The sequence below is a fragment of the Pygocentrus nattereri genome, chromosome 15 (genome assembly GCF_015220715.1).
Source record: "Pygocentrus nattereri isolate fPygNat1 chromosome 15, fPygNat1.pri, whole genome shotgun sequence".
In the NCBI taxonomy this organism is placed as follows: Eukaryota; Metazoa; Chordata; class Actinopteri; order Characiformes; family Serrasalmidae; genus Pygocentrus; species Pygocentrus nattereri.
Window position 1 is genome coordinate 36,502,600 of NC_051225.1, and position 13,158 is coordinate 36,515,757.

Below are 13,158 nucleotides of genomic sequence, written 5' to 3' on the forward strand. Positions count from 1 at the left end.
AGCGTTAATGGAAGAAGGAAAGAGCAACATAAAAAAGCCAGGACCTTTGGTAGAACATCATCTAACTTTTTTCTTCTTTTAATGTGGAAATGACTATTTTAAGCTTTTCTGTTATGACATAATGAGGAATTAATTTATACAAATGACCTCCAGAGCTTCACTCTGTAAAACACTATAAAAAAGTGCTGTTATGGAAACTTGGAAAACACAGCAGACATAATGAATACATGTAAAGCAGGCCTGTTTGGTCTCTGTTTACAGTGTTAGGCCAGGTGTGGCAGACTGTAAAAAGAGTTGACTTTCCTCACTTTACCCTTTTAGCTGTTTGTACCTATTAACTTTACAGCAGGCTTTAGCAAAATAACTGTCTCTGACTTCCCTGAAGGTTGTCTCCATGTGTGAAACCAGTGGGCTTTTGGCAAATGTGAATTCAGCTGACTCTCTGGCCTACAGAAAAGAAACACTGGGGACCAGCGCTAACATAAAGGTGACACATACCATATAATATAGACCAAACACTGTAGTGTAGTATTTAATATGCAGTACATATTGAGCCACAGTTTGTCAGACTTGTTATTAAGTTTAATAAGCTATTAAAAACACACAGGACTGTGCCAAAGTCAAGACCACCCATCATGTATTAATCCATGTCCATAGGAAAGTGGAAAATCTAAATAAGTGAGTTTTCAAAACTTGAAAGGCTACAGAGATTCCTAACAACCACCTGGAAGACCTGGCAGACATACAAACTGCCCTCATCAGAAAAACAGCACTGAAAGCTTTCATCTTTGAGAGAGAGGAGGAAATCAAGCTGCTTCAGATCTGAAAACATCCACAGGGGTTTCTGACCATCCTTCCACTGTGAGAAGACCACTCAGCGCTGTGGGTGTGAAAGGATGTGTAGAAGTCAAGAAGAACCTCACTGAGAAAAGGAGACGGACACATCAAGCAAAGAAGCTGAACGATGGACTGACCACCCCAGAGTCCAGACCTCAGCACCACTGAATGGGTTTGATTAGTTCAGAAAATCATCAACCAGCTTCTAAGACTGAACTTTGGAAGATGTTTCTGCAGATTCTTTGAGGAGCTGAAAGTGAGTCTCCTGAAAAGAATGGAAGCTGGAATGAAGGCAAAGAGTGACGCACTGAACACTCAGACGGCTGAGATTAGATTTAGCTGTTGAGAGTTCTGTGGAATTTTCTGTAAATCTTTCTGTTAAATAGCGGGACACTGAGAAATGAATAACTTGTACTGAAATAAATGAAGAGTAAATGATTTTAAACTTGTAAACCACTTTTAAAAGAGACACAGTGGCCACAGCTACGGTGTTCACAAAGAGAGTCTTCTCTAACCCTCGGCTACGCCTTCTTCTCTCCTCTCTGGCTCTTGACTGATTCAGTTCTTCCTCATCTACAGTCATATCCACCCTCCAAATCTAACCCCGCCTTCACAAAGAGAGTCCTTGGTAGAATAATCCCATGAATAAAGAAATAATAACCTGAACTAACATTTAAAAATCATTTTTTGAACACGCTACAACATGAAAGATGGTCTCTGATTCTTACAGTACTGTTTTTTGTGAGGTATTTTTTGAGGAAATATATGAATTATATATGTCTGCTGGTTTACGTGTATGGTTTTGTTTAATGAACTGCGTGTATTTGTGTGTATGAAGGTGCCTATTATTGAGGTATCAGAGATCAACAACAAAAACTTAGGCACTGAGGCAGAAGTAAAAGAAATAAACTGTGAAGATACAACCTGTAAGAGGACTCGCTCCAACTCCACAAGTAAATCTCACATACAAACACAATCACACTTTATTTACATTGCTACAATGTAAAGCTATAAGTCCCTAAAAAATGATGTATGTGTATGTGTATATATATATATGTGTGTGTGTGTGTGTGTGTGTGTGTGTGTGTGTGTGTGTGTGTGTGTGTGTTTTTGTTATTAAATTTTGACACAAAGTCAGTGTCAGCTGGATCTTTCAGATCATGTCGAAGAAATTAAAAAACATAAAAAACAGAAATATGAGGTTTTGTTCCCACAGGGACAATATACTCCATATATACAACCCTTTTTCCAAAACAGTTTGGACGCTGTGTAGAATGTAAACAAAAAATATAACGCAATGATGTGCAAATCAAGTAAACCATATTTTAAATTAAAAAATACAAGACAGACAACAAATCTAATGTTGAAACTGAAAAATTGTGAATTTGATGCCAACAACACAAATCAGAAAAGTTTTAAAAAAAGGGCACAGGGACATGCTTACCTCTGTGTTTCATCACCTCCTTTTTTAACAACACTCCTCATTTTTATTTCATAAAGCAACAAATGTTATCAGTGGTGACAGGTCTAGACTGCAGTCAGGCCAGTTTACTGCCAGCCTTTTAAATAAGGAGCAATGCTGTTGTAACACATGCAGAATGTGGTTTGACGCTGTCTTGCTGAAATAATCAAGGCCTTCCCTGAAAAAGACGTTGTCTGGATGGCAGCATTTGTTGCCCAAGCATGTATATATTCTTCAGCATTAATGGTCCCTTCACTGATGTGCCAGTTACCATGCCATGTACACTAATGCACCCGTATACCATCATGAATGCTGGCTTTTGAACTGTGCACTGATAACAACCTTTAGCCAGGAGGTAACAGTTTCCATAGTTCCCAAAAAGAATTTCAAATATTGATTTGTCCACAGGACACTTTTCCAATTCCCCTCAGTCCATTTTAAATGAGCTCAGACCCAGAAAAGGTGGCAGCGTTCCTGGAACCTGTTTATATATGATATATTTTCATTGTGTTTTAGAGTTTTAATTCGCACTTGTGGATGCATCAATGAAATCTTTTCACAGTCTGTGTTTTTCAGAAGTGTTTCTAAGCCCATGCAGTGATTTCCTCATGTCTCTTTTAATGCAGTGCCATTTGAGGGCCCAAAGATCATGGCTACCAGATGCTGGTTTTTGGCCTTGTTTCTTGGATACAGAGATTTCTCCAGATTTTCTGAATCTTTTAATGATATTACGTACTGCAGATGAAAAGCAAAGGTTCCTTGCTGTATTGCGTTGAGAAATCTTATTCAGTGACAAATGTTGTTTGTCATTCACGAAGTGCTGAACCCTTCCCTGTCTTTACTTCTGAAAGTCTCAGCCTTTCTGAGACGCATCTTTTTATACCTTACACAAATTTACCTGCCTTTTGTTGCCCCGTCCCAACTTTTTAAAAATGTGTTGTTAGCATCAAATGCAAAATGGGCATATTTGTTTTTTAAAAAGCAACAACATTTCTCAGTTTCAGTGTTTTATATGTTGTCTTTATACTATTTTCAATGAAATATAGGGTTTAAATGATGATGCACCTCATTGAATTTTGTTTTTATTAACATTTTGCACAGTATCCCCAGTTTTTTATTTGAAAATGGGGTTGTTTTATGTATATATGTAAGTACTTATATGTAATAATAACATGTACATGGATATTTAAGCACCTGTCCTAATGTATTATATTCAGTATAAGTATTTATATGGAATACTAAAATGTGTAATATATATCATACATATATAAATATTTATGAAAATAAATACCATTTCTATGAGATATAAGCTTCATATGAGCTATTCCTAGTGTGTGTTTTATATGAAAACATCTGCAATAAGAGTCTAATTTAGGATTAAACTAATCTCTGCCTCAGGAATGAAATTGTTTTGCTTTTTTAGTTTGAAGAAAGTAAACGTTCTTGTAAAAGCGCTTTACAAAGTCAGGAGCATTTCGTTAGACATGTTTCTGTCTGTTTACACTGTCTGGACATTTTAGTCCTGAAATTGTATGAAAACAAACACACATTTATCAAAAGACAGCCACAGTAAATGATTCCTTTCATTACACAACAATCTACCCTTCTGAGCCGGGGCATCCCAGAAAAGCCTCAGGCCTTCCTCACAGAGTTGCACACTGAATGACCGATCCGCTTGCTTTATTTCTCCCAGTTTAGCCGTAGCGGCTCCTCTGCAGTAGCTTTCTCTTTTCATCATGTGACGTGTCCTTATGTAATTGTGCTGGCTCTCTGGGTTTTAGGCGTTCACCCATACTGGATCGGAGACTTGGACACCATCATTATGAAAACGCCGGAGCTGTTCCCATGTCGTGTCCACGCCACCACAGGCCTTTATGGCAACAGGAAATCTCTCTCCCAACAGCTGGAATTCCCTCACAGCATTCCACAGGTGCAAGAACAGGATTATATAAGTTCAAAATTTACAGAGATTATGCGCCAGTATTAACTTAGATGCTGTTTTATGATTTCATAAAGTTGTTCACACTGGGCAATGGCACTAAATAAAAAGGTTTCACAATGTAAACAAAAATAAAAAGTGAAATATGACAACTGTAATTAGTTATGTAGCATGTGTTTATTTTATATCTATATTTAGAAGTAAGTAGTTTGATTTTAAGGAGGTTTTCTAAATAAAAGAGCTTGTTTTAGTATGTAAACACTTACAAACCTTTCACCCCACGGTTCATATAGTTCATATATGCAAAATAAGGGGTTCCACTTTATATTAAGTGTCTCTAATAACTGTGTAGATACATATGAATAACATATGCAACAACACTAACTACTGATGATTTCGTCTGTGTTATAGATGGATTACAGCTGTACAGCCTATGTACTTACATGTGCATCAACTTCAGTTTTGCCTTATGTAATTACACACTTGTATCTTCTACATAGGAACTTTCTTGTAGTGCAGTGTTAAAGTTACACTTTAAAATAAGGGGACTGTTCCTCTGTAGCTGGTATGTAGGTAATAATGGAGTGGTAATATAAACAGTGCTTTGGGTTTAATGCAACACATTTCATTAATGTCCTAAACTTACATATTAAGATGAGGGGACGTCTGCTGTTCTGTCACATTACAGGATGGTTTAAAGCTGAAACTGGTCACAATGTCACAGCACTAGCAACAAAAATGCTACTTAAACGTTAGGAAAGCTGGCAGACACAGTGTAAGTAATGTCTTAATGTAGGTTATTACATACTTCCTTTTACTGCTGGAAAAAAATAAATGTATTCATGTTATTACACTTATGTTACTACATGAGTGAGAACAGGCTGTTACAACTATTAAGATACACTTGTGTAATTACATGAGGCAAAACTGAAGTTAATACACATGTGTAATTACATAAGATGTTCTACTGTAATCCATCTGTAACAGTGACTAAATCATCAGAAGTTAGTGTTGTTGCATATGTTATTCATGTGTAACTACACGGTTATTAGATACACTTAAATGCAGAGAAGAAATTAGGGGCGTGCTAGCTACGGCAGCACATATACTAAAATTGGATTGATTCAGAGAAAAATTTAGGGGGCAGTCGTGGGCTGGAGGTTAGGGATCTGCCCCTGTAACCAGAAGGTCGCCGATTCGATCCCCAGGACCAACAGTCCATGACTGAGGTGTCCTTGAGCAAGACACCTAACCCCCAACTGCTCCCCGGGCGCCGTGGATAGGGCTGCCCACCGCTCCGGGCAAGTGTGCTCACTGCCCCCTAGTGTGTGTGTTCACTAGTGTGTATGTGGTGTTTCACTTCACGGATGGGTTAAATGCGGAGGTGGAATTTTCCCGGTTGTGGGATCAAAAAAGTATCACTTATCACTTAATCCAAAGTGAGACCATTTAAGCTGCCTGAACATCTTGTTTTGAACGCATCATAGTTGTGATGTCACAACCATGGACACATACAGCCACACCTTTAGTGCACTTCATTTGTCATTCAGGTTGAAGTCATAAGGAGTGCTGGTACTGAAGACAGCAGCATATGTTACTGAAGCTTACAGCCTGTTTAATTCAAATGGATATAGAGAGGTTGAGGAGCTGCCAGGTGAAAATAAATAGTATTAAAGGAATGTATTTAATACATAAAACTACACAAATGTATAAGTTGATAAGTTGAATAGATGTTCTTAGTAGAAATGTGTACACATCTTGTACTGAGAAGAAACATAAATACTGCATTTTTCACATTTGATGGCACAATTTCTATTGATTTGCTGGGTTTAACATAATAGAGAAAATGGAAGATATGCAATATAAAACGTGCTTTAACTTTTGCACAGGCCACTTTTTTTTCCCAATACATTAAATTCAGCAAATAAACAGTAATTGTGAATTAAAATGTGCAGAAGTGTGTTCGCTTGTAATGAAGGGGTTGACAAGACAGACAAGGAGGGAGTACAGGTGTGAGTGTTCTTTATTTAAGGCCTTATGTGGGTGCTCCAAATGACAGACAGGTAGATAAATAGTACAGGGATCCATAGAGAACACACCAAAACATGGGAACAAAGGAAAATACTAAGCACATAAACTATAGAACTAGGAAAACTATAAAACACTAAGGCTAAACTAGAATGACAAACACTTGGATGACAAACCAAAACCAGCCACATGCAACAATGCTGTCTAGGGAACAAAGGAAACACAGAGGTATATATACTAACACAGAAGACAAGGAACACCCGGAATGAACGAAAGGGCAGGCCTAAGAAACAAAGAACAGGTGAAGGCTGAAGTCATTGGCACTAGAAAACATGGACACATCATAGACATAAACATAAGCACGTGACAAAGGGAAACCAGGAAACAAAGGCGCATGACAAGAAAGCAAAGTAAGAAACAGAGAAAGACAGGGACAGAGAGTGGATATTGCATCTAGGTAGAGGATGTGTTATCTATGTACATTTAGACAATCAACACAATGTTATTTGACCAGCGGGTATGCAAACCTTTGCATATGACTGTAGGTTAAGCTTTAGAGTAGAGATGGTGGCTGTTTATTTAAACCAGATATGGAATGAAATACAAGCAAATTGAAGAGTATGCCCCCATTAACACTTAAAAATGTTAAATCAGTAGATATCTGACTACTGCTCGTTCGAACCGCATAATACAGACATCTTATAGATAATGCGCTCATCATATTTGTCCGAGACATCACAGCGTCTGAACTGTATCTGTATCCACACTTCTGATGTGGCTATGCCTCACAGTCTGCTTTCTAATGGAGCTGAATGTGAATTGCTTTGCTCCACTGCGCCTCAAGTGTTAATGTGATTATTATGCAGGCAGTCAAACAAATGTCAGTTACTGTAAGTGCTCAAAACAACACAGCAGATCTTCACTCAAAGGGAATCAGGGTTAGTCACATTCCTGCTCTTGTTTCCAAACGAACCTGCTGTTAGTCACAGACATCAGACTTGTTTACATCGTATAAGACACATGCCTGCTTCTGCAGCCTGTGATTGGAATGACTGTGGAGAGTCAATGCTTGTATATCTTCCTTTGTTTCTGATAGATAATCATCTGTGTGGCTTGTTTGGTTTGCTATTGATCTGTTTATACGTTTAATCCTCTGTCTGAATCTCTGCAGGCGGTGCCCAGGCCCTCTCGCTCTCTCAGTTCAGCACATTTGCTTCACTCCTGCAGCAGCGTTCAGGCTTTCATCATCTGTAATATAGTCCTGATGAAAGCGCCAGGGAAGGTAAGCAGACACACACATATACGGGCATGTACACTGGGAGGCATGATATGGATGAAATATTGGTCACACTTTATTTGGGCAGTCCCCTATAGGTGCTCTCTGGTGATGTTCAGTTGATTACCAACAATGTTAGGGTTAGGGTTAGAAGTACATGTAGTTTTTCATGCAAAACTTGACGTTCAATTGAATTGAATGTATATTTAGTTGAGTGTTACTTAATGGCCAGTTGAGCATTTACAAAGCATCTAAAGTGGAACATCCAAGTAACCCTTAACTTCACAATCAGTTAAATCAACCACTTAATGGCTATTTAGTTAAATAGTACTTAAAGATATACAGAACATTTACAAAGAATCTACAAGGGACCATCCAAATAAAGTGTTACCGAAATATCGTACATTGCAATTATGTTGTGATTATGGTGGATTCAGGAAATTGGAGAATTTTCTCTGCATACTTTATTCACCATGTACTTCAGTGGTCAGGACCACCAAGGGATCCCCACAGAGCAGGTATTATTTGTGCAGTGGATCATTCTCAGCAGTGACACTGTTGTGGTGGTGCTGTGTTGGTGTGTGTTGTGCTGGTCTGAGTGGATCAGACACAGAAGTGCTGCTGGAGTTCACTGTCGCTGCTGGATTGAGAACCAAAAACATCCAGCCAGCGGCCTCCTGTGGGCAGCTTCCTGAGACCACTAATAGGACTAGAGGATGACCAGCACAAAATGTGTTGCAGCAGATGAGCTGCTGTCTCCGACTTTACATCTAAGTGAACCAACAAGGTAGGAGTGTCTAATAGAGTGGACAGTGAATGGACACTGTTTTAAAAACTCCAGCAACACTGCTGTGTCTGATCCACTAGCACAACACACACTAACAAGTCTCATTGTGTCCATGCAGTGCTGAGAATGATCCACCACCCAAATAATACCTGCTCTGGAGGAGGGGGGGGGGTCCTATGGGGGTCCTGACCATTGAAGAAGAGGGTCAAAGAAAGAGATGGACTACAGTCTGTGACGGTAGAACAACAAAGTGCTCCTATATGGTCAGTGGAGCTAATAAAATGGACAATAAGTGTCGAAACAAGGAGGTGGATTTAATGTTATAGTGAATGTAAAGTCGCCTATGAGAGGTACATATTGGCATTTCTATAGCCTTTGAATAACATTCATTATTCCAGTCATCACTGCCGTACTTTCATCTATATGTATACATAGATTAGTAAAGGCACCTGTCATTGTCCGTCCTACAGGGTCTGGGTTTCAGTATAGTGGGAGGCAGAGACAGCATGTACGGTCCAATGGGAATCTACGTGAAGACGATTTTCCCTGGTGGAGCGGCTGCAGCTGATGGAAGACTGCAGGAAGGTAGAGACGACAGCACTTCCGCCATTTACTGTCTATTGGTTTGATTGACAGCTTTTTGCTTTTGACTGCACATCTGCGCAATGCATTCAGTTCAGCTCTAACAGACCAGAGAATTCAATCAGTGTTTGCAGCAATAGTCTAACTGTCTGTTACATACAAACTTAAAAGCCTCGGTGCATGTTCTTCAGGAGATGAAATTCTGGAGCTGAACGGAGAGTCTCTGCACGGTCTCACTCATGAGGACGCCTTACAGAGGTTTAAAGTGAGCTCTTCATCATTCTCACTTTCAGTATCTATTCTCCAATAATTCCCTCACATAAGTAAGTAAATAAATAGGTTTTAAATTCTCCTCTACAAATTCCGTCAGGAATGATCAAAATCTAGCAGCTTGATCACTGATGATGGTTTTATTGTCAGTGCATGCAACCATTAATTCATTCATCCATCCATGTATCCGTCCATCCATCCACTCATCCATCTACACTTCCATTCATTCCTCTGTCCATTACTGCATCATTCATGTATCCACCTATCCATCCATCCATCCATCTGAACATCTATCTACCCTTGCATGCATCGTTCCATCCATCTGCCTATTCATCCATAAGTTTTACAAGCTACTCTAAGTTCCATCTCTTCGTTCTTTGATTAATCCATTCATCCATGATTTTTACCAGGCCCGTCTAACTTTACCTTACTGACCCAACTGCCTCAGCATCACAGTCCATATGTATCCATCCCCCATTTCCTGGTCCATCCATCCTTGTTCAAGTCCATTTCCCTCCAGCTCTCTCTATCTGTGCTTTCTGAAGCAAGTGAAGAAGGGTTTGTTGACCCTGGTGGTGCGGACGAGCCTGAGGATGGATGCTCTGTCGGGCAGTGGGACGCAGGCGGCTCAGCTCTGCCGCTCCAGATCTCTCAGCTCCACGGCAGGAATCAGCAGGACCAGCGCTGACCTGGCCGAGTACACCTGTTTGGGAAACCCCGCCAAGGCCCGAGACCGCATCATGATGGAGATCACATTACAGAAGGGTCAGTATTATTCACCATGTTTATGTTTGCGGTCATATCGTACCAGCCTGTCTCAGTATTCTGCTGTTCAACAGCTGGAAATCACTATTTTAAACAAAATAAAACTATATGTGTCACATGATTCAAGTCATCTGTAGGAAGCTGTGAATAAAATGTTATATGTGTCTCGAATGATGAGCAGAGCTGAATAAATTAATATCCAGAATTAAGAATTCCAATCAAATGAATGTCTGATATGATTATAATAGAATTAATATCTGCAGTAATGTTCTAACTAAATTAATATCTAAAATGAAGTTTTAGTTGAATAAAAATTATATATATATGAAAAAATCTATAAAATTAATATCTGAAGTAAAGTTTTAATAAAATTGATATTCATAATACATTCTAATAAAATAATGTTCAAATTGATGTTCTATTAAAATTTAAAGAAAAGATACAATAAGATTCAATATCCTGAATAAAGAATGAAGAAAAGAAATTTGAATTCAATTAATATCTAGAAGGAAGTTCTAAGAAAATTGATATCTGGAAGGAAGTTTTCATAAAATGAATATCTAGAATGAACTTTTAATAAAAGTAGTGTCTACAATGATGTATTATTCAAATTAATTTCAAGAAACAATACAATAAAATCAATATCCAGAATGCATATATCTAAACTGAAGTTCTAATGAAATGATTAAGTTCTAAAAATAATATCCAAAGTATACTTCTAATTAAATTAATATCCAGAATAACGTTCTAACAAAATGAATATTAGAATAAAATTCTAATAAAATAGTGTCTACAATGATGATCTATTAAAATGAATATCCAGAATGGAGTTGTAATCAAATAAATATCAGGAATGAAGCTGTAAAAATAATATCTTGAATGACATTATGATTGAATGAATATGTAGAATGAAGTTGTAATACATTTATAATCAACAATAAAATGATAATAAATCAATCTTTCAAATTAATTTAGGCTGCATTTTATACAGACAATCAGCTCTGACCAAAGTAATATCTATAATGTAGGTCTGATAATATTAATATCCAAAAAGAAAGCATATATTTTAGAATTAAGTCTAAATAGTATCTAAATAATAAATAATATCCAGAGTATCTGTTTTTTGGAAAGTAGTGTTACATTCTCTCAGCAGATAATTTGATAACAACAAAATGGAAGACAGTATTTTATCATTTTATATGCAAAAAAAAAATTGAATAACATGTGAGATTGTCTTGTTTACAACGTTTCATCCACTTGTCAGTTTATTATTGAATAAAATATCAAAAATGATCAACATGACAAGTTATTCCTTTGAACAGCAGTGTATGCTGTACATAGCAATCATAAAATACATATATATATATACATTTGTACTTGCGCGTACATTCATATTCTGAAGTCTGAGTAGCCCTGCTCAAATGACATATTTTGTGCATTGTCTAAGTAGAAATAAGTGAACAATTAAATTAAATATGGCATTTTTCTGCACAATTTGAGTTAAACATCTTGGAAAAAAATAACATATTAAATGAACCATAAAAAAATATGTGACAGTGTTTTTATTATTACTATTATTTTTTACATTATTTTAAAATCAGTAAATTAACAGCATCAGCGCATTAATATGCAGAAGTGTGTTCACTTATTTACAATCAACAAAACATGCTATTTGACCAGGGGTGCCCAAACTTTTGCATATAACTGCATCTAGTAAAGCTGTTCTGGTCTCTGCTGGTTCCACTAACCATTAAACATGGTTTAACGCATGTGCTGCTGTAGTGCCAGATCTCTCAGTTCTGAGGCAGCTGTACAGTGAGATGACAGTGTGTTTGTGTATAGAGGTCGGTGTGGGTCTCGGTATCGGCCTGTGCTGTGTGCCGTCTGCTGAAGGCTGTCCTGGTATCTACATTCACACTCTGTCACCAGGATCTGTGGCGCACATGGATGGACGCTTGAGGTACTTTTACGATGCATGTGCTAAAAAGATTATTACACTTACGCTTTAACAACCACATAATAAGACTCTGGAAGCTACAATATCCCAGGTGGCTGATTGCAGGGCAGTTGCTATAGTGCTACCAGTGGTTGCTAGGGTGTGGGTATGTGGTTGCTATGGTATACCAGGTGGTGGCTAGGGTAGATGGTCAGCCTCTGGACACACATTAGAGAAACTATTCCAGTCTATATAAATTAGACTAGATCCCAAACATTAGAAACAGTTCTGCTTTTGAGAAAATGAAATAATGTATTGCATCCTTTTTAGTGATTGCCATTAAGTGATACTTTTTTTTATTAAGTGATACTTTTGATGCCACACCCAGGGAAATTCCACCTCCACATTTAACCCATCCGTGAAGGCAAACACCACATACACACTAGTGAACACACACACACTAGGGGGCAGTGAGCACACTTGCCCGGAGCGGTGGGCAGCCCTATCCACGGCACCCAGGGAGCAGTTGGGGGTTAGGTGTCTTGCTCAAGGACACCTCAGTCATGAACTGTCGGCCCTGGGGATCGAAGCAGCAACCTTCCGGTCACAGGGCCAGCTCCCTAACCTCCAGCCCACGACTGCCCCCAAATTATTACCAAAATTATTACCACAGTGCCACCTAGTGTTCTAGCTATTTTAATAGTTGCAAGCTTTTTTGAATTTTTTTTGCTTTAAAGTGCCTATATTATGAAGAACTTGCAGAACTGTCACTCTATTTAAGTGATGTAGAGTTTAAACATTGTTTCAAAATGTACTTTTCATCTCCCGGTTCATACAGTCCGTGCATTCAAACTAAACCGCAAAACCAGCACATTTTGTATTGACCATTTTTGTGAAGTCACAAAAGCCAACACATTTACACATGTTTACTTATAAATGCACAGCAACAGAAACAGGGTGTTTAGTTATGAGGGATAAAGAGAGTTTGGAAAAATTGTCACGTAAAAATGAAACGTGACAAATTTAGGATATGGGCCCTTAAGGTCAATCTGCACATTAACAAAACATATTAGATATATACAAAATATACAATATATACAAAAATAATTCTAGAAAGCGAATGTAAATATTACAATCAGTTATGTATACAAGGTATAGTACAGTTTATACAAGGTATAGTACAGTTTATATAAGGTACAGTACAGTTTCTATCATATAGTAAATAATAAATATAGTATTCGAATGTTGGGAAATGTATTAAATTGCTAAAAACAAA

General features: G+C 37.9%; 1 protein-coding gene across 2 annotated transcripts in view; it reads left to right on the plus strand.

Moving 5' to 3' along the window:
- Positions 1-13,158, plus strand: part of il16 (interleukin 16) — a 59,134-nt gene that overhangs the window by 28,050 nt on the left and 17,926 nt on the right. For both annotated transcript variants that reach the window (XM_017699579.2, XM_017699580.1), the window contains 8 exons: positions 386-487; positions 1,676-1,790; positions 4,081-4,229; positions 7,438-7,548; positions 8,800-8,914; positions 9,103-9,176; positions 9,727-9,946; positions 11,789-11,906. In XM_017699579.2, the coding sequence (XP_017555068.1) occupies positions 386-487; positions 1,676-1,790; positions 4,081-4,229; positions 7,438-7,548; positions 8,800-8,914; positions 9,103-9,176; positions 9,727-9,946; positions 11,789-11,906 (1,004 nt within the window). The remainder of the gene's footprint in view (positions 1-385; positions 488-1,675; positions 1,791-4,080; positions 4,230-7,437; positions 7,549-8,799; positions 8,915-9,102; positions 9,177-9,726; positions 9,947-11,788; positions 11,907-13,158) is intronic.